The following is a 25,342-nucleotide window of genomic DNA, read 5'->3' on the forward strand; positions in this document are numbered from 1 at the left end:
GCTGGGGGTGGAAGCTGTATCTCTCTTAGTTTCCCTGTGCCTTTCAGAGAACGGAATTGGAGGGCAGAGGGGGAGGGTGTGAGGTGCTCAGAAAGTTGGCTGTGGTGGGGGTACATGCAGGTGGGGCCCCAGAGCCAGGAGGCCTGGCAGGCTTCTCCGCTGGTGCATCGTCTGTGTTCTGGTTTCCAAGAAATGCAGTTGTCAGTCCCTCCTTCTCTATCTTTTTAATGGTGTTATATTGGCTTAGTACCAAACATAAAATTTCAAAATTCTCAGAAAACCCTAAGAAACAGATGAAGATATAACAGCACAGAAATATGACAGTAACAGTAATAACAGAGTGACAACAAAGCAGAGGCCAGTTAGCTGGACCTTGAAAGGGACAACGGGTCTGCCACATTTCTGGTCTGTGATTCAAGGCCGCGCCGTCCCTCCATGCATCCATCTCCTTCTTTCACAAAGGTCTCCTCTGGCAGCACAAGCCCATGACGGGACTGCAGCAGCAGGGACAGGCACGAAGGACCCCCCAAAGGATGGCCCCTTGCCTTACAAGGCCAGTGCTTACGGGGGCTGCTGTGTCCAATCCAATCTATTTACCAGTGAAGAGTGGGGGGCGTTATATGACTGATTGAGGGCAAAAGTCCTGTCACATACTTTTCCCAGGAGCCTCTTCACATATCTGTAGAATTTAAAGACATGAAAGAAGGACATTCGATCGTGAGTCTCACCCTGGGCACCCCAAACTCCCCCATACCTGCTCTTTGCTGAGGCAGGCTCTCCTAACTGCGTCCTGAGGGCTGGGATGTCCCACTGCCCGCCCAGCAGCAAGGCTGGAAGCCTGAGCGCCCTGAGCCCCAGGCCAGGGGAGGGTCCCCACGACCCGCTCTGCCTGTGACAGGTGGGCAGGCTGGGCCCCGCGGAGCGCTGCGCTGGCGTTAAAGCCTTCAGTCACTAACCTCTCACGGGTGCAGGTGCAGTGCTCCTGTGAGATGAGGATGAGCCCAGCTTTTCTTTTCGTAGGTACAAGGCTGCCTAAGCTTGTGGACCAGGAGAGGGAGGGAGACTGATTGGGAAACTCTCCCTTGAAAATCCCAATTCTCTTTCTCTGTCTCTTCCTCTCCTCCTCCTCCTCCTTCTTCTCTCTCTCTCTCTGCCTCTGATGACTGAATTCACTTGACACATTTAATAGCCCCTCTTTGCCACTGACTTGCTCTTAAGAAATATATTACAAACAAACAAGCCGACGAGCAAGCAGACGACTCCCTGGTAGCGCCAGAGCCTGGTGAACCTGCACACTGCCCTGCCGTTCTCAGCTGCACCTGCAGCCTGGCCTGTCAGCCCCTTTGCCCCCCGGCCCAGCCCCTTCTTAACATCCCAGAGGCACGTTTCCGCCCTGGCACAGGAGGCCACACGGCCCGGAACTGGCAGTGGTTAGGAGTGAACTGAGGACCCCCTCATCCTGTAGTCTTCTCGCTGTCTCTGCGTGTCTCCTTTACCCGCAGACGCCTTCCTCCCCTTCCCCTGCTCATGCCAAACCTTTTTAGCCTCCCTCCTTTTCCTTTAGGAGTAAAAAAATTAAAAATCAGAAAAATATAGAGGAGGTATTTGGGACTGAGTTATGAAGATTTATCAGTTGTAAAACAAATTGCTTCTCACTCTTCCATTCTGCTTAAGGTACCAATTTGGAAGTTAAACTGAAGGCAGCTATCTGGGTCCACGGATTACAAGATTCTAATTCCGAACCCTTGATTCTCCTATAAAAATCAACATAAAGAACTCTCCCATTTCTTCTCTGGCCCCAGTCCTCTTCCACAGAACTCTTTTCCTCCTTGAGCCGCTCCACACTTACTCCCCAAATCTCACTGCTTCCCCCCAGAAGGAATCGCATGGAGTGAGGATAGCTACACAGCCCATTAGCCTGACTCCCTCCAGCCGAGCCTCCTGGCTCTAACAGAATCCCCAACACCCTGCTTCCTTAAGAACCTGTCTCCAGCACACTGGTGTGTACTTTCTCTGAAGCTATTCATCTGTCTTTGCCACTGACTTACCCCCTTGGAGTAATGAGTTCCATGGTTTCAGGTTCACAGACTGTTTCTTGTTATAGAAGCTAATTTTCTTTCTATAAAGGTTCTAGGGGAGCTTCCTATTATAAGCAGATTAGGTAAAAAGTTGACTCTTTTTTTTTCACATTCAAGATTTAAGGACATGCCACCCCCCCCGCCCCCTCAATCCCCTAGCTTTTGCCTTTTTAGGGCAAAGATCCTCAAGAGTTTTACTGTCCTCATGGTACAAACTCCCCACCTCTGATCCTTTTGGAAACTACGAACCATTTCTGGTCTGCTTGCACTCTCAGAACCACATCCGTTGCCCAGAGGAAAACGTTAAGCCACCAGCTCTCCAAAATTTCACTCACCACCTTTAGACCGGTCGCCGGGCATACTTTCTGCGATACATCTCATCCACTCGCTCCAGGTACCAGGTGCCTGGGAAAAGGCTGCTTTTGTCACCAGGTGGTGAGAAATTCACTGTGGAACGAGGAGAAGAGGCAGAACTCACAAAGGGCAATGTGGGGCTGGGAGGCCTAGAACGTCATGGCGAAAGCCTCCCAGCTGTGCTGCAGCGGGCTGCGGGCTCACCTCGTCTACACTCAGGAGAGCACTGGGCCAGCAGAAGAACCAGAAGCAGCTCTCTTGGAGCTGGTACCTAGGGCTTGTCTACTAGAAATTTTATTATAGGAGTTTGGCATTTTCCCAAAGAAACATGTCCTTCTGCCGTTGAACTCTTCATGACATCCTTCTGCCAGTGGTACCCTAGCCTGAGGGGTACCTCAGAGAACCCTGTCTTCCAACAGACACTTCCAGCCTAGCCCTAAGTTTTCCAACTGTTTCATCGCAGTATTTCAGAGCTTTGTTCGTTAACATTCATCTCAGAAACTCTATTTTTATTTTAATTGTCTTTTTTCTTGCTCTAACATGTCCCTCCCCTGTTCCAGGTAAGATCAATGATTACTATATCTGAGTTTTCTGGAACATTCCTAATCCCATATGTTCCGCCTCCTTTTCAGACCACAGTGCAAACCATGTGTCCTGAGTTTTGCTTGAAAAAAATATGATTACCACGCTTTTAAAATCACCACCTGGTCTCTCCAGTCCCAGTGTTAGCTTTGGTTTACTTTTCCTTTGTTGCTTTTTGAGGCAATATTTTGCTTTATGTTTGGTTAAGGAAAGGGGGCAGTTGGAAGGAGACAGTGATATTTGTTGATAACTTATTTATCATTAATTAATTCGCTCATTAATCTGTTTGGCAAGCCTACAAAGTTGGTAAGATTTTAGAAATTAGACAAGTGAGAAAAGTTAAATACTTTTCTCAAAGATAAAGAGCTGGTGAGTGTCATAGGTCAGTCTAGCTCCAAAGTCTGGGCTTTTTCAGCTGCTGCATAGATAGCATTTTTCAAAGACCATCCATCTGGCTTCCATGGGCCCTAACTGTCCAGCATCCTCTACTGGGTCGTTATCTACACTCTTTATTGGGAAGCCACATGCTGCCTCCTACCTCTTTCCAACTCTGCCTTCTGCTTCCCCACCCAGTTCTTCCCCATTTGCATCTAACAAGCTTTCTTCCAATTATATCTCATAGAAGTCGTCACTCTCACCCACTGTATTCTAGACCTCTGATGAATCCCTTGCTGCTTCCCAGCTAGTGGCATAGAATCTGAGAAAAACTGCCTTCTTCTCCTCTCTTTATTCCTTTTTTCTTACCCTTCTGGTAGAATTGTTCTCTTTGTTCCATTATTTCTGTGAATTCCTCAGGAGACACACGCTTCCGGGAGGCAAGACGTTTTGGCAGATCTGATGTACTAGACACCAGCTTCTCCAGAGGGGAGCCTGGGAAGCAAAAGTAAGACTCTTAAACTTGCTTCATTGTCATTATCACTGCTACCAATTGTGAGTCCAATGGACAGCCAGGCTCTGTGGGAGCCCCTGTCCCAGGGGACAGTGCTCTGTGCGTGCCTTAGAATGTCAAGAAGTGATAAAGATTAGCAAACACATTGTTAGCAAAACATACAGGCAGACACACTCATTTAGTCAAGGGGTAGCCCATTTAGTGCCTAGATGTATGCCCTTGATCTCATCCATCATAAAATAATCAGCAAATGTTTACTGGATATCTCAAATCCATCAACTTCTCTTTAACCAGCTGTAACCAAATCACTACCACCTCTTGCCTAGACTACTTGCTGGAATAATCTGACTGGTTTTCCCATGTTCACCTTTGTTCCTCATCAATCTAGTCTCTAAGTAGTAGCAAGGGAGATGCTTCTTCAAATACACAAATTAGACAAAGTTACTCTGTTGCTTAAATTCCTTCAGGGCTTTCCTTTGCTCCTAAGAACAACATAATTCTGTCAGAACGGAAGCCTCAGTAGTGGTGAGACAGATAATCATTTCTTTTACCAGGTGAAACCACCCAGAAGTGACTGATAGAAGGGCAGGACTCACCAGGAGAAGCATCTTGGGACACTCGAAATGAAAAGAAACTTGCTGCCAAGCCAGAGCCATAAGAGAAGGCGCCAATCCTGGAGCCAGCCAAGTCCTGGGCAGAGTGACTGCAGGGAAGGACATCAAACCCCCCAATACACATCAGCATTATAGTCTTCACTGCAAATAAACCACCAACCTATCAACCCTATCTAGTCAACCTCTTGCAGCAAGAAATGGGTTCTGGGCACTCTACACAAAGAGGGACTCTTTGGAAGACCCCAGGGGTAGACCCAGAAGGAGGACAGCTGGCCAAGAGGAGAGCAGCTGAAATCCAAGAATCAGAAGTCACAGTGAGCACAGCAGAATTTCGGGGATGTGAAAGGAACTTCTCCCCACCCATGAAGACAAGATGAACTCAGCGAACTCTGAAGGCACCTCCAAGTCGAGGTCAGACCCCTGGACTCACCTCAGGGCTCCCATATTGACTGGTAATATTTCAGCAGTTTAAAAATATGTTTAACATCTCATTAGCAATTATTTGCGCAAGTCCAGTCATATTTTTTTCATATGTTATAAGCATGAACCATAGTACAAGTATTTTCTTATCAAATCTACAAAATGGAGTATCTATAAAAATAAACTAACATTTGGGCACCTGGTGAGCATTACTCTTTTAATTGCTTTAGACATTTAACATTCATCAAAACCTAAGAAGGTAGGAATTGTTATTGTACACATTTTATAGTTGGGAAAAATAAGAAACATAAAGGTTAAGTATTTTTCCAAGGTCAAAGCTAGTAAGTGGCAAAGAGATTCGAACGCAGGTTGTAGGCTCTAAAGCTAGACTTGCTTACCCACCACGCTTTACTGAGTACAGAGATTTTAAATGGATGAGATAAAATATGCATAAAAGTTCTGCTATTTTTTTTTTTCACAGCATCCAAATAGATCTTGCACCTCCCCCAGCATCATACATGCACTTCACTTTGGAGTCCACTGTTTAATATTGAAAATAAATCTGCCCATACATCCACCTTTGAAAGAAGTTTCTTTCATTTTTCCTTCCTTCCTTCTTTCTTTCCTTTTTGAAAAAATTCTGAACCAGAAGAGAAACAAAATTTAGTTGACCCCTCGGACCAGAGCCAGGGGTAAGAGGAGGTGGGGCCGGAGGCAGTACTCACCGGGACAGAAGCGAGGCCAGGCATCCGTAGAGGGACGAGGTGTACATATTCCCGTTGTGGGTGGAGAGGTACAGGGAGGCCTTGGTTTTCTTGTGGAACATGTCCAGAGAGGCCTTCAGAAACGCTTTCTCTATGTCCTTATTGGTGTAGCTGTCTTCCAGCTTCAGCCCCCTGTGAGGCAGCCAGACAAACAGGCAAGGTGAGAAGCCACATGAGCGGGGGAGGGAGCAAGGGGAAAGTGTAACAGCTCCTGGAGAGAAGACTTTGGGACCCATGTTTTTAGAATATTTGGAACTATAAGAAATATTATATTATATTATATTATATTATATTATATTTGGAAATACAGAAAACACTGAGAAAAAATATCACTGACAGTCTTACCATTCAGAGAGAGCACTTAAGTCATATCTTCCTTATGGAATCCATCCCTACTTTTATATGGTTTATTGGAAAATAAAATCATCCTATAAATTTTGTTTAGCATGCTTCCTTCACTACTTTTCTCTATGACATTAAATCATCTTCTTTAACATTATTTTTAAAGCCTGCAAAATGGCCCGTGGTAGGATGTACCCTACCTTAACCAATCTCCTCCCCACCTCCTGACCTCAGCAGCTAAAAGCTACATGCTCTTTTAAACACGTGGAATTACTGAGCCAAAAGGTGTGCACATCTTTAAGGTTTCATGTTTTCCTATTACGCCCCCAAAACCACTGTATCAATTTACACATCTGCTATTGCCCATCTTCTGATAGCTTTGTCAGTTCTGGGTATTCAGAATTTTAAAAAGCTACGTAAATGACTGGGACATTGTGCTGTGCACCAGAAACTGACACATTGTAACGAACTGTACTTCAATTTTAAAAATGTAATCAAGACTACTCCCTTCCCTGAATGAATAAAGTTTCTATCTCTTAAAAAAAGGCTATGTAAAGAAAACAGTAACTTGTTTATAGTTGTTACTAACGGACATGAACGTTTAAAAATATGATTGTGTGTGTTTCTTCCTTGAGAACATTTCTCATCCATAGCCTTTGTTCAGTTTTCCACTTAGTGTGTTTATCTTATTGTTGATGAGACTTTCAGGTATAAAAGATAGTAAGCTATTATCTTTGGTATATGTTAGAATTTTATTTTATTTTTTCCCACGAGGCAAGTCTTAGAAGCAGGGTCTGTGCTCATTTGGACATTTTAGTCAGTGGCAGTTAGCAGTAGCAGTTAGGAACAGGGGCAGATGTTGGTAGAATACTCCAAAATGTGAAATGAACAGATCCCAAGAAGAAGGGTAAAGAGTCCTTTCTCAGTGAGAACTGTTTGTATTGTGGCTTCTTCTTTTCTAAATATCTTGGAGTAATGTATCAATAAACAGCATTCTTCCTGCGTTATTGACACGTAGCAGGGGTGAGCTGGGCTATCTCCATTTCATAGATGGAGGAGTTCGAAGCAAGGAGCAAGACATTGATTAAGCCAATGGCAAGTGAGGATGAGACTGGACACTCCCCAGGTTGCCATCCTGCACTGTGATTGTTTGTTTCTAGGTGTTTCTGTCTGTCTAGACTGTGAGATCCTCCGGGCAGGGATCAGAGACTCATGTCCATTTTGTGTTCCCGGAGTTTAGGATGATGCCTGACATATAGCTGATGTTCGTAAAATGTTTGTAGACTGAGTGACTTAGCTACACTCGCTTTCCCCTTTATCTCGTTTTCTGAAGCTTCTTATAGTCACTTGGTCTAGAGGTACTGGCAGGGTCTGTGTGAGCCCTGAGATGCAGGGTGAGGGCCCTACATAGACTACAACCCACTAACCCACGCAGGGACATGGTGTCACTTCTACTGTGTTGGAGAGTTGCTGTTTTCCCCACAGGAGTGGCTGGTGGTCCAGACTTAAGGCATGAGGGAGCCTCCTCCTTCCTCACCCCTCAAGAGCCTGCAGGCTCCTCGTGAAGAGGACTCACCTGAAGGCCTCCAGCCCCTTGTAGAGGCTGGTCTGCCTGTTGCCACTGGCTGACAGGAAGTCATTGAACATCAGGTGACCCAGGGACTTCTGGACCATCTTGCAGAAGGGTGTGTGAAAGATTATAAACTGCAGATCGTCGAGAGTGAAAGGCTGATTGATGCCATCTGGAAGAGGGGGTGTGAAAGCAAGGATGAGGCGTGAGCCACTTAGACTCCCTCCCCGAGATCTGGCTGAGCCTCCAGAAACACACAGAGGTTTGTTCTTTCATTTTACAAGCAACTTACTAAACCCTCTCCTTGTAGAGAATGAAGGGAAAGAAATAAATACTTTCTTCCTATCTATTGTTGCCAACCTCTAGGACGGATAATTCCTCAAATCAACCGCGTATTATTTTCTCTGTTTTCCAGGGGAGAAAACAGTCTTCAAAATACGAAGCCAAGTCAGGTGTCCAAGGTCACCCAGCTTGAAAATGACTGGCTTTGGATTTAGGTTCTGATGTCTCTGACTCTACACTCCAGACTCTCTCTCTCTCACTCTGAAGAAGAAGGCAGTGTACCCTCTGCCCCTGCAAAGTTTACAGTTTGGTGCTGAGATTCAAAGCAGCACCGAACAAATGCCATGTGAGAATAGGGAGTAAAGTTAGGATGTCATAAGAATTTAGAGGAGGCGAGAGTAATTAGCCAATAGTACTTTTACAGTGGATGGGCAGAGGCAGAGAGGTCCAAGTCGACTCCTTACCCATGGGGACAGCCAGCATCCCACCCAGTACAGTGGAAAGAGGCAAGAAGTGGCCCCTGAAGCCACTCCTAAAGCACCCCTGCTCTGATGTTTCAGCACATCCTTTTTCCCACATTGAAACTCACCTTTTTCAGTTGCCCATCTGGATGTGGCTGAACAGGTAGGAAACCTTTTTCAGTTTTTAAAGAAGTAGGTAGGTTTCTCTGTATTTTAAAAATGACTTGTCTCTTTTCATTTTTTCTTTTTAAATTTTATTTAATTTTTGGAGGGGAGGTAATTAGGCTTAGTTATTCATTTAATTTTTAGAGGAAGTGTTGGGGATTGAACTCAAGACCTCACGTATGCCACTGGAACTTACCCTTCCCCTGCTTTGTTTCTCTTCTGATTATGAAATCACTACATAATTTTTTTTAAGCAGAAAACGTTATAAACTAAAGGTGAAAATCAAGTCAACACTACCATGCAGAGAAAAAAAATCACCAGTAACACTTAAGTGTATTGAAAATATAGGTAAGAATTTTCAACATCAGCCAGATTTTAAAAGGTGGCAAACTAAACCGAGAGGCAGATCACTCCTGACTTCAGCGGGAAGTAATCCTAGCCTCCACAGAACACGGTCACTCTGGCTCACACAGCACCTCCCCAGGTGGCTGACACCCACTGGCTTCAGCTTTGGCCTTGGATTATTTATTTTCTTTCATTTAGCTCAAGTTAGAGGCAATTTCGTACTTGACTTTGGATGACTTCCAAAGGGACTTTAGCACAGACCCAGAGAAGGGTGTTAGAATGGAATATGAAACAATTCTCTTGAGAATATTTGGGGAGGATAAAAGAATCTTTATCTTAAGTGTTTAGGACAAACTCTTGGCCTCATGTAGATAGAGTCCCTGCCTTGTGCCCTCTGAGCCTCATACCTTGCTTCCACTGGTTCTGGATCTTTTGACGGTATAACGTGTAGCATCGGTCCAGGGCCTGTAAGTAGCATTGGATGGAGAGCTTCCCATCCGCCAGTGGGTACTCTGAAGTCATATCTGGTTTGTAGAAGTCATATACATTCTCCATGTGGGTTCCTCTAAGCCCTGGAAAGGCACACAGAGGCATACGATGCAGCCCACATCGAGCAGAGAGGATGGGAGAACTGTGTGTAAATAGTCTCCTGGTCTTTACCGGTCTCATGCACAAGCCTGAGCCCACTGAACATCTCTCATGTGTTCAAAGGAAGCTGATTAGATTGTTACTTATATATAAGTGAGATTTATATTTCCATTTCCACACCTACATGGGCTTAAAAAATTTGGAATAGACACCAAGAGTCTCAAAGGAAAACTTTCGCTTTATACCCAATTATCTTCCTTCATCTTCAGTTGCCCCCAAAGGGTCCTTGTCAACAGCATCAGTGCCATCCATCCACACATCATTATCCCAGTGTGTGATGGCACAGAGAGGAAACCTTGCTGAACCCTCTCTCCCCTTCCTTCCTGCCCTCTGCTCCCCCATCCAGTCTCTTGAAGGCAAGCACTATCATTCTCAAATCCATACTTCAGCCCCATGTAGTGGGTGTGTATGCCACCTTGGGGTCATTTGGTGATCCTCTGCACAGTCTCCTGGAACCATGTAATTTACTACAAACCTCTCTCCAGGGCCAGAGGGGCCTTAGGCCCAACCAGCATTGCCACCGCTCCGGCCCCACCAGTGGGGCGAATGTTACCAACAGGGTACACTGCGATGTCTCCACAGACCACCACTGCGTAGCGACCTGTAACAAGAGACAAGAAATATTTATCATCACTACCGAGTCTCAAGCAGACTGAAAGCCTCCCGAGTGCCAGGCATAACTTTAGGTATTGGCGGTAAGATCCATGGGCCAAAATAAAACTTTCTGCCCTGTGGAACATACGTTCTAGTGAAACTCATCATGACACATTTGAAGTGCAACGTCAAAACTCGGAGTCCTGTTACTCTAATTGTAAAATGCTCATTTATTCAGAATTCAGTTTCTGAATTCAATGAAAAATTTCTAAATTGGCATTTCTGGAGATAATTTAGGTTTGTACAGATCACTTCACAGTACTCTGTGGTGCTGTAAATGGAAATTCCTTCCAAATCACAGAAGGCGAAGGGATAGGGAGGGAAACTTAATATTTGAAATACTAGATAGATACTAATTACCCTCAAACAATCCTTAAAGCAACCCAGTGAGGCAGGTAATACCCACATTTCCAGAGGAAGAAGCTGCATTCCAGAGAGATCAAGTAACTTGTCTAAGGGCACCCTCGTAGTGAATGTGGACTTTTATATTCAGACCCAGTTCTGACTGGATCCTGAACCATGTGCTTTGAACTATTTGGTACTACTTCCATTGTGAGAAGAGTTTACGCTGAGTAACCAGATTAAATGTAGATGATCTATAGTAACTACTTCAATAATAGCCAGACTATTAGTCAATAAATGATTGTTGTCCTGAATATTATTTATTCCTCTTTCATCTGCCAGTACTGCCTGCCCCTAAGCTTGGCTTTGTGGGAGAGACATGGCAGGAGTATCCAGTATTCTACCTATTCTGCGAGGAAGCTGCCAGGATTTACCCCAGCACTGCGCTGAGAGTTATATCTCTATACAGTTTAGTCCTCACAATAAGTCTATGTATCAGATACAGTTACCCTCTCCTTATAGACAGAGAAATTAAGGCCCAAAACTTAAGTCACTTGCCCAGAGCCACACAGGTAATAGATGGTAGGATAAGGACTCAGAGTCAGGATTCCAACCCAAATTCACTGAAACCTAAGAACTTTCTCTTAAGAGTATATAACAACTTTAGCTTCAACCCCAATAAAGCAGTGTTGTTTTTTTCTCCCCAATTTTATATTTATAAATAATGTATAAAAATATAAAATAAATATAAATGTATATAAACAAATTATATATGTATATAAAGTTCAGAATTTTGACTACCTAGAAATTAAAACCTTCTATCAGAAACAAACTCAAAAGACAAACTGGGGAAGTATTTACAGTTCTTAAAGCCAACAAAATCCTATTTTCCTTCATTTATAAAAGTCTCATAAGAAAGGTAAGATATGTAATAGAAAAATGGCCAATAAACATCATAAAAATGTCAGCTTCTTATAATAAAAAAGGAAAATCGATGATACTATTATTTTGCTTATGAAATTGACAACGATTAGAAAGCTTGATAAGAGATATTGTAGGAATGTCCTTTAGTACAACATTTTGAAGAGTAATTTGGCACATTTCACCAAACTTTTAAATCAAACTAGCAATTCCAATTCTGTGAATCTGTTCTTACAACGTATTATCACAGGCATGCAAAGCTACTGTACAACGTTCATTAAAACACTATTTATAACTTCAAAAAAATCCACCAATCTAAATATTCATCTATATGGGACTAATTAAAGTTTGGCGTATCCATCAATAGAATTTAACATGGCTTTTAAAAGAATAAAGTAGACCTCATACATACCTCTATATATTTCTCTCTCTCTCTATATAGAGAGAATGACCTCTAAGGCATCATAGAGATGAGGAATAAAGTATACAATGTTAAAAGCTGAATGAGATGTGCTTGGAGGTACATAGAAAATTTCTGGAATAATATATAGAACTGCTAGTGTTAAATTCTGGGAAGTGTTAATGGGGTATCAAAGGGAAATTTTTCTTTACGCTTTGTGTGCGTGTGTGTGTGTGTGTGTATGTATGTATGTATATATTTATATACACACACACTGTAGGTTTCAATTAACTTCATTTAAAAAGAAAAGACAAGAAAAAACGAGGTCTCTCAGGCAATCTGAGCGGGCATTGCTCTTTCCTTCCCTCACACCTGCTGTCTCTCTGGAGTGCTTCAGAACTTCCTGGTGAGTTCCAGAACCACCTCCTCCCACTTGAGGGTCCCCAGGTGGATGGTTGGCCCGGTCAGAAACAGAGATCACATCTACACTGGCCTTGTCTGGTTTTGGCAGTTGCCATTAGGCTCAAGCTTAAATATGCTTTTTGTTTTAATACAAACAAGTCACATCCCAATAGTTTGTTTAAATTTTTTTTTCCCCATCAAGACATCACATTAAAGAAGGATGCATCTACAGTTCTTTCCTGCAATTCTTTCAGCAGAATCTACTCGTTGGAAATGACATGTTTGGGGGTGAAGGTATGGCTTAGTTGGTAGAGCTCATGCTGAGCGTGCATGAGAGACTTGGTTCAATTCTCAGCACCTCCATTAAAAAAAAATAATAAGAAATGCAAATGAAATGACATGCTTGAAGCTTATAATGGACCCAAATATGGGCTCTGATTTTTTGGTTAAACGCTGTAATTGTCCCTTGCCCTTCATTTATACTCTCCAACTAAATGCTTGGTTGGATATATTGGCGGTGATGGTAGCAGGGGTTTCTGGAGAGGGAATAATGAGTGCCAAGCAGGAGAAGCACTGTAAGAACAGATTTGATGATGTAGAGGCTGGAACCATTGATGGTAAACCTATGCAGGGCAGTTGAAAAAACACACTGAATGAAAGTATGGAATTGCACTGCCTTGCTGTGTGAACAGAAGCAAATCATTAAACTCTTCTTCTTGGGCTTTTTAAAAAAATGAATATTGGATTAAGTAATCTCTAAGGTCCCTGCCAACATCAAGACTTCATGATTAATTTTATAATTAATATTTATTATGGTTTCTGAAGTTTTCAATTCTCGTTTCCAACTTAGTAAATAGTGTGCCTTGTCTGCCCAGGTACTGCTTTTTCACAACTCCGTTGACACGTTGTTTAATCCTTTTACCAGCCCTGCCAGGCAGCCCCATGAGAACCCCGAGGCTCACAGAGGTTAAGGGACTTGTCATCAATTACTGACAGAGATAGGTTTCTAACTCTCAACTTGTACTGCTCCCCTTGAACCTTTTCTTGCCGTCCATCACAACAGAGGTTCTTCCACCGATACAGCATGGAGGGAAGTTAGAAGTAAGATACAGGGTAATGTTAATATGTTAAGCAGAAGCAATTTTCTAGAAACCAGGCAAGGAGAGAGAGTAGAAATACTCTGTGTAATAGTCCATCCTGTGATTCTTTGGGTCTATTTTAACCAGGGTGTTTTCTCCTTAACATCTAAACTTGTTTAAATCTTTTAACATCTCCAGTCTCTCTCTCTCAAAGACTTAGGAGAAACAGGAACAATGAAATCGGAAATACACTGGATTTGGTTTGGTGTCTCACTCCTGCCACACACTATGTGTAAGATACTAGATCTCCACTGTCTCAACTGTAAATCTGGCATAACACCCACTTTCTAGGCTGTTCTAAATGAATGGCTATGTGAACAGGCTACCTAATTAACTGTATAAAAGCTAAACAAGTCTGGGTGGTTATTATCATTGTAGCTTTGGGATGATAGTAGCAGCTGTGTGGATATGTTGTCTTTCCCTTCCTGGATGAAACCACGCTGGGAACAGAGAAGTAAACCCAGCTCCTTTCTTTACCTAAAGCGTCTGGCAGCACGTACCATCCCAGGAGCTGGACTCCATCCAGTTGGCTGCGTTGAAGAGGGAGGCAGTGCCACCGTAGCAGGCATTGGTGTTACCTATGCCCTCAATGTCAGTGTTGCCTGAATCCTGGAAGAGCTCCATGAGCACTGTTTTGACAGCCTTGGACTTGTCGATGATGGTCTCAGTGCCCACTTCCAGCCAGCCCACAGAGTCCCACGGGAGCTGTGTGCGTTCCATCAGCCGCTGCACCACCGTCAGGCACAGGGAGTTGATGTCCTCCTGGACTGAGCAGAAGCCCATGTGGGTTTGGCCCAAGCCCACTGTGTACTTCCCTGCCTCCACCTTGTTAAACTTCTCCAGGTCTGTTTGGTCCACGTATTGGGCTGGGAAATAGACCTCCAGGGCAAGGATGCCCACATCCTTTGGCCAAGTATCTGTTTTGGCCAAGGGGACAGCAGGAACTGTAGAAAACCTGTAGTAGAGATAACAATAAAAATTCCACAAATGGATCACCTCACACCAGCTAGAATGGCCATCATTCAAAAGTCCACAAATGACAAATGCTGGAGAGGCTGTGGAGAAAAGGGAACCCTCCCACACTGCTGGTGGGAATGCACTTTGGTGCAGCCACTGTGGAAAACAGTATGGAGATTCCTCAAAAGACTAGGAATAGACTTACCATATGATCCAGGAATCCTGCTCCTGGGCATATATCCAGAAGGAACCCTACTTCAGCATGACACCTGCACCACAATGTTCATAGCAGCACTATTTACGATAGCCAAGACATGGAAACTGCCTAAATGTCCATCAACAGATGACTGGACAAAGAAGATGTGGCATATTTATACAATGGAATACTATTCAGCCATAAAAACCGACAACCTAATGCCATTTGCAGCAACATGGATGTTCCTGGACAATGTCATTCTAAGTGAAGTAAGCCAGAAAGAAAAAGAAAAATACCATATGAGATCGCTCATATATGGAATTTAAAAAAAAAAAAGAAGAAGAACATAAATACTAAACAGAAACAGATTCATAGACATAGAATACAAACTTATGGTTGCCAAGGGGCGGGGGGTAGGAAGGGACAGACTGGGATTTCAAAATTTGTAGATACTGACAGACATATGCAGAATAGATAAACAAGATTACACTGTATAGCACAGGGAAATATATACAAGATCTTGTGGTAGCTCACAGCAAAAAAAAAATGTGACAATGAATATATGTATGTTCATGTATAACTGAAAAATTGTGCTCTACACTGGAATTTGGCACAACATTGTAAAATGACTATAACTCAATGAAAAAAAAAAAAAGAAAAAGAAATCCCATGAGTGGTGTCTAGCTAGTTTCCTTAGGAGACAATATAGCAATCATTTCATTCATTTTTTTTAAAATACATTTTGAAGCTATGTGATCAGATGAATACACATTTAGAGTTGTTATATTTTTCTATTGAATTGACTCTTTTATCCTTATTAAATGTCCCTCTTTATCTTTGTGATTTTCTTGCCATAAAGTCTACTTTCCCCAATGTTAATGAAGCTGCCCTAGCTTTTCTATTACTCTTTTCATGGTCTATCTTGTTCTGTCCTTTTTCTTCTAGGAATGACCCTAGAGATTACAGTATATGTTCTTTGCTTATCATAATCTCACTTAAAAATTAATACTTCTGCTATTTTTTGAACAGCATAAAAATCTTACTTTAGTTTAACTTCATTTTTCCTCTCCATTCCTTTGAGCTATATTATATAGGACATCATTTAGAAAGTTTTATTCACTTTAAAGTGCCTGTCTTGTGATCCCCATTTCTCCATTTTTTTTTTCCTACCTACTGTTTTTCTTTTTAAGGAAGTTTTCTGTTTCATTCCATCCTCTCTACTTTTTCTGATTGGGCCTCCCCATACTTACTGAGCACACCCAACACAGCCCTGGGTTCCAGATACACAGTAATTAATAGGGCATCCTTTGTACTCACAAAGGGAGCAGAGTCTAATGGAGGCGTTGGCATTTTTATAGCTAAATATATGTGGAACAAACAAAGGCCGTAAGAATACAGATGGCAGAGAGGGCATTCTAAATGGGAGCAGAGGAAAAATGGGGGACAGAGTCAGGAAAAGAGGGAAAAGATGAACTGTTTCTTTCCTGGACCCACCACCTGCCTTCAACCCTGACTTCTAATACCTCTGGTGAAGATCCAGAGTTATGAAGAGCTGAACTCACCAAGTCCAGCCTCCATCTGTTGCACATGAAAGGACCTGAAAGCTGCTTCCTTTAGTGATAGTCTGATTTTACATGTGGTGGAAGCCAGGCACACACTGGTGAAGTGATGTGCTCAGAGTAACTTCTTAGTTTGTCCTGTATTACAAACATTCTGTCCTCTCCTTGGATGTCTGTGCTTGGGCACCAGTCCAATGTGTCACACACTCATGGGTGCCCCCCAGTTCCTTTGACTTGTATCTGGCTGCAGAATTCCTGACCGTGGAAGAGTGACAGGATGGCTCTGCAAGCTTATAAATTTAACTCTATGCCACAGGAATTGTAGCTCAGACCCAGTGTGCCTGTCTTCATCAGGATTCTGGGCTTCTGGTAACCCCAGGTTTCCCATCATTTCCCACTTTGAAGGACTGCTGTGAAGCAAAAATGGATCATATGTTCATAAGCTAGTGAGGTGAAGTGATAAAGTTTCATCTGACAGAAGTGATAAAGGGTTCTGTCTGACAGAAGAAGATTGGAATTTAGTTATCTGCCCTATTTATTTGGTGCCACCCAAAGAATTGGACTTTGTCCTCTCACATATTTGTGAAGGGACTTCTCCAGTACCTAGGAGCTAACGTTAACCAGCTCTTGGTCCTGTGTTTGGCTTCCCTCAGCCTCATTCTCCCTCTGTCTTCTCTGACCTAATTCCATCTTTCTCTTCCCAGTTAGAAATCTTAGGTTGCAAGGAGAGTTTCCAATCTCTTCTAATCTTTCATTTTCTCTAAAGAATAATTAGTTTATTTAATTTAAAATTGGTTTTGTTCTGGTGCTGCTCTGTTCAAGAATATGCATCAAGCTTTTATTTCTTTACTCCATCTCACATCCTTCCCTTGTGTTTCAAAATTAGCTACTACATGCCAGGCGCTGTGCTAGGGAGGGCTGGAGAGGAGAAGGGGTGGGCAAAGAAAGCAGGAGGTCAAGGTTCTTGTGGACGTCCTCGACCAGTGGGAAGAATGAGATAAGCACTTTCATACCCATGTAACCCAGCTGAAAGTCAGAATGTGATAAAGGGCCACGACAGGGATATGGACAAAATCCCACAGGAGTTCAAAGGAAGCAGAGCTCCCCTGCGGGGGAGAGGATCAGGAATGGCTTCATGGAAGAGGCTCCATGAAGGTCAGCCTTGATGGATACATGGAGCTTCTGCTGATGAAGAGCTGGGGGAGGGGGTTTCAGGGCAGTGCCACAGCAGGGGGTGACTGGACAGGTAAGGCTACCTGGAACGGAGAGTGAAGGGGAGCAGGGAGACAACACATGAGAAAAGTAGGTAGGGACCAGGAAGTAGAGGACATGGCGTTTCCTTAATTTTAAAAGTGGTGTAGCGCATGCTGAGACAGGAGCAGTCCTTAGGTTGGGTTTAGAGCTGATGCCGATTGGATTAAAGGGGAAAGACCTACAGAGAAAAGGAGACCCATAAAAAGGATTCTTTTTTTTTTCTTTAAATAGAGATACTGGGGATTGAACCCAGGACTTCATCCATGCTAAGCATGTGCTCAACCACTGAGCTATACACTTCCCCCAAAGAGGATTCTTCATATTCGTTCAGGCTGTGGAAAATGGGATTAGCTGTGAGTCCACCGAAGGAAAACATGAACAATGATTCCAAACGTTTGAACCACGAACATTGGAAGGAGTAGGGGGGCGGGATGGTGAGGAGTGAGGTTTGTCTCTTGGAGGACAGACAAGAGTTGCTTATTGAAACAAGCAAACCCATGTCCATCCCTTCCTCGCAAATACAGAAACAGGTTAAACTCTGAGCTGGGACATTTGACCTGTATGTGGAGGGCAGGGGGGGAATGTGGACGATGGTGGGGAGTCATGAAGGAAATACGAAGGCTGAAGAGCATCACCTCCTACCCCACACATCCACACGCTCAGGTTCCCTGGGCACCAGCCAGGGGAAGGCACTAGACCAAAGGTATTTTTTCCTAAATATTCACGGAATGTGGTGTAGAAATGGGAGGTAAGAAAGGGCTGTCCTGTCCCAAAGTCCAGGGGATGGTTTGCAGGTCCTGGGGTGCTAGCGGTAGCCATGTCACCATCAATGATGGGAGACTGCAAGCACTTGGGCCAGACTTGGGGAGTGTTTACCCAAAAAAAGGAGTATGTGTGTGTTTCTGTGCACAAGCACATTGCACACACACACACACACACTTATCTTTACGTCTCACTTCCCCATTTTAAGAAGTCAAAGGACGGAGAAATACGCTTCTTATCCTCAGTCCATTTTGAAACTTGCTGCTGTGGCTTGAAGCAGCTGGTTTTACTCACACTGCAGTTGGTGCAGAATCCTGAAGTTCTTAGCAGGGGCTGCGGGTAAAGGTGGAAACAGTGATGGAGAGGAGAATGCCATGGGCCCTGGTGATGTTTCCACTGCTTCGTGCAGCAGGGGTGGGGTGGGGTGGGGAGGAAACATGTCATTGTTTACAAACAGCAAGTGTCAGAGGTTTGAGATCTCAGAAATCTGTAAACAGACCTGGGCTGTCTGTTTAGAGATGAGATACCGAGACCCTGAGAGGTTAACTTGCTTATCTAAGGTTGTGCAAAAGGCTTGCCAGGTTTTGACTGGAATTCTAGGGAGCTTTTCCTATGGCAGGTCCTCTGCCTGTCTTTTACGGGTTCTGTGATGCTTCTCAAAGAGTGGCCAGTGCAGTCCCTGGGACCAAGGTGACTCACCTTTGGTGGGCTGCCGGGAGAAGGCGAGCTGGCACGAGGGAAGCTTCCTGTACCACTCTCCTCACTTGCAAGACCCCCCTCACTGGAGTCAACAGCCGCTGCATTTTTCAGAGGAGCAAGCAGCCAGCCAGCAGTTCACAGTCCTTGGGGTGTCCAGTGGTGTCTGGTCAGGCTTTATAGAGCCCTGGGACTCCTGCCTCCGGAAGCCCTGCCCCTGCTTATCAAGGCTCTGTGGCTTCTCACACTGGGCAAAAGGTCTCACACAGAACCTGGGTGAGTCAAAGAAAAACATTACCTTTCCAACATGTACGGAGCTGCCCTGCTCTGGGCGTGTTTGGGAAAGGGTGGCTCTGATCCCTCTTTCCTGGGCTCTCGTGGCAGCCTTGTTTATTCTCCCATCTTGGGAGCTATGGTGTTCCTTGTTGTAACACATCCCAAGGTAACCCCACCTGGCTTGTCCTGGACCTTGGCTCCTTGTCTGAGTTACCTCTCGCTTGGTGCTCCGGAATGCTCCCTGCCAAGTTAGCCATTATTTTAATGTATTATGCAGAATAAGAAAAATCTTTCAAAACCAAAGAGGATGAATCTTTCCACAGCAGCCCTTCAGGTAGCTGGGAGAGGGTACTGGCACATAGGCAAACGAATGGGTGTTAGAGAGGATGTGGGCCTGCTATATTTCTCCTGTTTTTATTGTGACCCTTGTATTTGTAGAGCTTTGCACCATTTTCAAGTGAAAGGCAACAAGTGCTTTAATAAAAGTACAAAAGCCCCAGAGAGGTGATCGTCATTTGAAGCTCAAGATCTCCTGAGGAAGAAAGGTCTACTTTACATATGAGGCTAGTGATATGTGGACAGGTGACACGGCTTTCCCAAAGACTTTCCCAAAGACTTTCCCAAAGCTTGCAAGTGGAAGGTTGAGGACTCAACCATGTCTTTGGACTCTAGATTCTGATCTTTCTTTCCACTTGGGTCTCCTACTTTGCAATAAAAAGCTCTTCCAATGAATCTCTCCATTCATCCCTTCTTCGTGGCACCGATCTTCCTCTGTCTTTCACAAGAGTCCTGCATTCACCCTGTTACTCCTTCTGTCTAACATGACTCTGTGGAGGGCATGGAAATGAGCCAGAATGGTTCCTGCTTTAAGGGAGACAGAGGTGACTTCATTTTCCTGAAGACATAGAACTTCTAGGTGCACCCAGAAGTCCAAGTCTCCTAGGTCTTCCATCAACTTTAGATTCTTTTTTTTTTTTTTTTAAATGCAGGTACTGGAGATTGAACCTAGGACCTTGCACATGCTAAGCACACCCTCTACCGCTGAGCTATACCCTCCCCTCTCATCAACTTTCGATTCTTGCCTCTAAATATCTTGGTGAATAACTGATCTAACCCAATCTCCCACCTTGTTCTGTCACCTTGTGCCCTTCCACTGAGCCCTTTCCAAAGTTCTGTCACCAATTTAAAATTCTTTATTTCCAATCTTTGCTTCTTGCTCTATCTCAGACTGCAGCTCTCAAAAGGCAGTTGCGCTCTTTGCTCTACACAATATCCACCCGCTGGCTTCCAGTACCCAATGTACTGAGGTGTTTGGAATAAAGCGTAGATCCTCTTGTTCTTCACTGACACTTCCAGTGTTTTTTTCCTCTCCCTCCTCTCAAAGATCCCGTTCTTTTCAAGCACATGCTATCAGTTCAGATGGCCAGTGCCCTTCATTCTTGCAGTCAACTCTCAATCTTCCTCCACTTCCCTCGATCATGAAGATTGAAGCACATGGATCACTGCCTTCCTTTCCACCCTCAGTCCTCTCAGCATCCTTGGAGATGCTGACCCTCACATAGATAATTCACACGGGCCATGCTGGCCTCTCACTTAAGTTCCCACTTTCAAGACCTTGTCCTCCACTTGCCTTCCGTCTTCCATTCCACACTCATACTCTTGACTTTGTCAATACAGCATTTATACCACCTCCAAAATTTTAATTGCATGCAACCCAACTCTAATAACCTCTATCTTTCCAGCTCACTTTTAAAGTACCCTCACCTGTTTTTTCCCACTGGGATGACCATTGGCTCCTCTACTTTTTTCACCATTTAGCAATCTCATGACCTCTTTTCTCTCTTTACTCAGCTCAGAGCACCCGTGGAGCATGATGGTAAATAATCCCTTGCACACACCTCACCATTTACTCTTTCTGTCAGACTGGCCAAGCAAGCCTTCAACTTTGGTTAAACCCACTCTTGGTCTACTCTATGCCTGCATCTGAGCAGCTAACCAAGGCTGAAGAAAAACGCAATATGGTACCAACCGGTTAGCTTGACATTTACAAGCACACATCTCAAATGGGTCATCAGCAGAGCCTGGCAATTCTACTGCATTCTCCTAGTTCACTTGCTCTCCCAGTACCCAAAGACTAGTCATGCCTCCTCTTCTGTCTCAACCCATTTCCTCTGGTTATTCTCAGCTGATTACTTTTGACTCTTACTTCACTGAGAAACTGGAAACAATCAGAAGAGTACCACTCCATCTTTCATTAGCAAATTCAGCAAATCATCTGCCTTTATACCCCATGCTCTACCTTCCCACTGTTCCTATCCAGAGGAACAGTCCCTGCATGGGTTTAATAAGTCCGATGTCACCACTTTTGCACTGAATGTATTGCCTCTGCTCTGCATGAGGACTGTGGTTCTAACTGGTCCTCTCTCTTCCTCCTGATTATTTACCCTTTGACTAGGTCTTTCTTAACGTTGTACATCCCATCTTTAAAAACTCCCTCTTGACTCTATATGTCTTATCAAATGTGCCAGCAAATCTATGCTCCCCTCCATAGCTATAGCCATTAAAATTACTGTCTGTTCTCAGTGTTTCCACATCCTTACTTCTCACTCTGTCTTTAACTGATCCATTTAGGCTTTTGTCCCCAGAATTCCATTGAAATTCCTTTTGTCAAGATCATCAGTGAATTCCTTTTTGCCAAATCCAACGGTTGGTCCTTCAGCTTACTAGAACTCTCAGGAGCACATGGCAAGTCTTCTCACTCCCTCTTTCTTGAAATACTTTTCTCATTTGGCTCACAGAACCTGACAATCCCATGGTTCTCCTCCAAATCACAGGCCACTCCTCACAGCTGTTACTGCTCTCTCTGATCTCTAAATTTTGGAGTGCTCCAGGCTGTTCCCACACACTTCTCATTTCACTAAGAAAATAGATGAAACTGAAGAAGAACATTAGTCTCTTAGGCCAAAATACACAAACATTCACACAGAATTATAGATACATAATGGATTATTTTGATAAAATTAAGACCAAAACCAGTCAACCCAGTAAAGCTTTATTTAGTATATACAACTGGTTAAGCACTGTGCTAAGCATTGGAAATACAGGTGGATGGATCAACTTCATTCCTTTTTCTCTTTTAAGTCGGCAGGTACTAAACAATTTCTGTGTGCCAGGTACTATGCTAAGCACTTTTTGCACATTATCTCATTTAATTCTCACAACTGAGACTGATATTATTATTATTATACTTGTTTTACAGATGAGGAAACTGAGGTTTAGAAAAACTATATAACCAACTGTGGTTTTAGACCGTGTAAGTGGCTGAAATGGACTTTGAATCTAGACTGTGTAGATTGATGTATAATCTGAGCCCATCTTCCGCCATTTTTGACCTGAACAAGTGACAACTTCATGTGGTTAAACCTAACATTAAGTTGTTCCTTTGGAATAAGGTAAACTTGTAGGTTGAGGAAGTACCAGGAATATAATATATAAAGTATAAATTGGGAGAAATGGCAGTAAAACACCATCAGGTGATAGCTTTTCATAGTGAAGAGAATTTGGTTGACTTAGTCAAGTAATTATGCTCAAGTGCAATAAAGTAATTGTCCAAACTGTTGATGGAAATAAAGTACAACACTCGGCTGTGGTTCGCTCTCAAACTCTTACATGAACTCCATACTCACATTTTGATATTTTCTAAATGAAGACCGACATTTTTATTCTTGCTTCAAGATTGTGGGGCCCTTCAACTCCTGGGCTGCAGCTTTTTGGCTGGACTGTTGATGAAAGATAGAGGGTTGATTAATCCCAAATGTGTGTCAGGTGCCAGATAAACAGTAAGAATCAGAGATTGATTACTATGGATTAAAAAGTTTAGATATCTAGGGTGAAGTCTTGCAAAAACAATGTTTGCTTTTTTATGCAATTCTGCCAAGAAAGCTGATTTAGGAGAGCGAAATTATTTATAAGGCTCCCAAGCACCTAGCTTTAGCCTCTTAAGCTGCATCTACCTCTCTTCTCCCTCAGAAACTCACTGTCCTCATTTCAACAAATGCTCTGAAAATGCATTTAGCCAAGGCCCCCATGACTGGTAAACTGACAAGTCTCTCCTGCAGACTTAACACTTTGTACCTCAACTTAGAGGAGCGGTGCTTTCAGAGTTGCAGGCATCAGAAGGTGTGTAGGAGAGTTACTTCTACGGAAAGTGTAGACCTAGGGAAGTCTTTATGTTGGAGATGAACCCTGTTTATTTAATAATAATACTAATACCACACAAGCATATCTGGTGCTTCATCAATTTTGAAATGCTTTCACATGCAATCTGTACTCACAACGGTTCTACAAAGTTGATCTGGACAGTGAAGCTTCCAGGGATCAAGTGGCCTGCCTTGTGCCTGTGTGGCTAGTTCATGACAATGGCTGGAAGTAGGTATCTCTGTTGTATGTCCAGACTCTAGGGCTGTTTCATCACACCTACACGTGGACTCTGCTGTGGAAGGGGAGGAAGCAATGTTACTTATGATTTTGTTACTGGTTAACCAATCTCTCATTTGCCAGGTCTTGCCTTTCGTGATTGCCTGGGGTGACTTTCAGACTTTTGATTCCAAAGCTTGCAGGGTTTTATGAGGGAGGACTATGGAGGCCTGTAGGAAGCGTGCACAGATTCCTATCTAATTAGGTGAGAGGTCCTGAGAAAAGTTGGGGAATAGGCCTGGTGAGGGTTCTCTCAAGAGGAACACGGAGCACTGGTGTCAGTTCTTTCGAGTTGCAGCATTCCAGGTGCTACCTTGCGTTTGTTATTTCATCTAGGGAGTAAACCTAGTAAGGCAGTTCACAGTCTCAAGAGGAAAAGATTCCGTATTTGTACGGGGAAGACAGTGGTGTGATGGTGGTATTGCCCACGATTCTCGAAGAGAAAACCTGGCATCATCTGTCACCCCTTCTCTGGCATTTATTGTTCAGCCTTCATCTTCACGTGCATTTAAACTGTTTGGGAAAAACAAAACCAAACCATGTTCTCACAGTCATTTTAAATAACCAATTTGCATAAGTAATCTGGTTTTTTGAGCATTCAGGATTTTGTAGTTAGATAATTATCATGTACTTGTCTTATCATAATTTATATTTGCATAGCATTTTATCATGTCCATTTTTTTCTACTTGGCAACATGGCAAACTGTCATAGGCTGTTGCGTGCCTCTTTTTTAATCAACCTGGAAAACACTAGAAAAATGAATAAAGCATACATATGAAGGACAACCTAGAAAAAAACTGAGAAATCCCTGAGGAATCTGAAGGATGTCCTGGACCAAGAGATGTGGGAGCAGAGGCAGGGATGAGGTTGGATGAGGGCTGGAGCCTAAGGGGAAGGATGGCTGGAGGGGACAGCAGGAGGAGGAACGCTGACAAAGCCCTACCCTGGTACCTCGCTTGTTGTTCGGAAAGAACAAATCTGACTCCACATTAGATCTGTTCCTTTCACTGTAACCCTGTGCTCTGTTTCCTGGGCTTAGTCATGCTGGCTCTGCACCTTTTGTAAAATAATGTTGCCTTTAGCCTGAAATACACAGGAGAGCCTATTCTCAAGGCTCTGACCCTTAAGGATTTAACACTTTTCCATTCAGATAAAGGTAACAAGTGTTTGTTTTGTTGGAGGTTTACAGAGACACCGTGACCTGACCCACGTGGACAGATGTAAGAACAAAGAACTCCTACACCAAGAAGTTTGCCACAACCAAGTATACCCCCTCCCCCTTTTAGTATAAAAGGAGCGTGAATTCTGACTTGGGGAAGATGGTTCTCCTGGATGTTATTTTGCCATCCTCTCAGTTTTCTGGCCTTCTGAATCAAGTCGCTATTCCTTGCCCCAACACCTCGTCTCCCGATTTAATGGCCTGTTGTGTGGCAAGCAGAAGGAGCTTGGAATTGGTAACAATCATACTCTGACAGTTACTCTAACAAACTTCCATCCTCAAACCCTGAACTGCTGGCCTGGGAATATTTTCTCCAGGAGCTGTTTCTCCCTAGCAGTTTAATCGTGCAGCCCTGGTCAGGAGAGTCTCCTGGTGAAGTGGCGACAAACAGGATGGTCATCAGTGGTTCTGTGATGGCTGGGCTCTTTATGTGGAGCTTGTGCCCACCTCTCACCAGAAATATGCCTTAGAGAACAGAGTCTGGGGCCAGACTTGAGTGCCTCCGTGGCACACAGCAGTAGAGAGTACTATTATCCCCAGGGGACATGAGCTCATGCTCCAAAATAAGGATACA

At 43.7% G+C, this 25,342-nt stretch overlaps 1 protein-coding gene across 1 annotated transcript; it reads right to left on the reverse strand.

Moving 5' to 3' along the window:
• Positions 1–272: 272 nt before the first annotated feature.
• On the reverse strand, positions 273–18,954 carry HMGCS2 (3-hydroxy-3-methylglutaryl-CoA synthase 2). The gene is made up of 10 exons (XM_010980526.3): positions 18,800–18,954; positions 13,873–14,327; positions 9,990–10,115; positions 9,274–9,438; positions 7,620–7,785; positions 5,663–5,833; positions 4,500–4,606; positions 3,759–3,884; positions 2,414–2,525; positions 273–679 (listed from the first exon to the last, which is right to left on the reverse strand). Exons 1-9 carry the CDS (start codon positions 18,901–18,903, stop codon positions 2,419–2,421), a joined length of 1,527 nt encoding a protein of 508 aa, XP_010978828.3. The 5' UTR covers positions 18,904–18,954; the 3' UTR covers positions 273–679; positions 2,414–2,418.
• Positions 18,955–25,342: the final 6,388 nt, after the last annotated feature.

Source organism: Camelus dromedarius, chromosome 9, assembly GCF_036321535.1.
Source record: "Camelus dromedarius isolate mCamDro1 chromosome 9, mCamDro1.pat, whole genome shotgun sequence".
Taxonomy (NCBI): Eukaryota; Metazoa; Chordata; class Mammalia; order Artiodactyla; family Camelidae; genus Camelus; species Camelus dromedarius.

What these genes read in the sequence shown, in the direction of transcription:
- HMGCS2 (XM_010980526.3), bottom strand. Translation starts at nt 18,903, where the DNA reads ATGCAGCGGCTGTTGACTCCAGTGAGGGGGGTCTTGCAAGTGAGGAGA. An exon ending in GGAGTCCAGCTCCTGGGATG is followed by an intron (nt 10,116 to 13,872) that starts GTACGTGCTGCC and finishes CTCTTGTTACAG; the next exon opens with GTCGCTACGCAGTGGTGGTC. An exon ending in AAGGGGCTGGAGGCCTTCAG is followed by an intron (nt 5,834 to 7,619) that starts GTGAGTCCTCTT and finishes GCTGCCTCACAG; the next exon opens with GGGGCTGAAGCTGGAAGACA.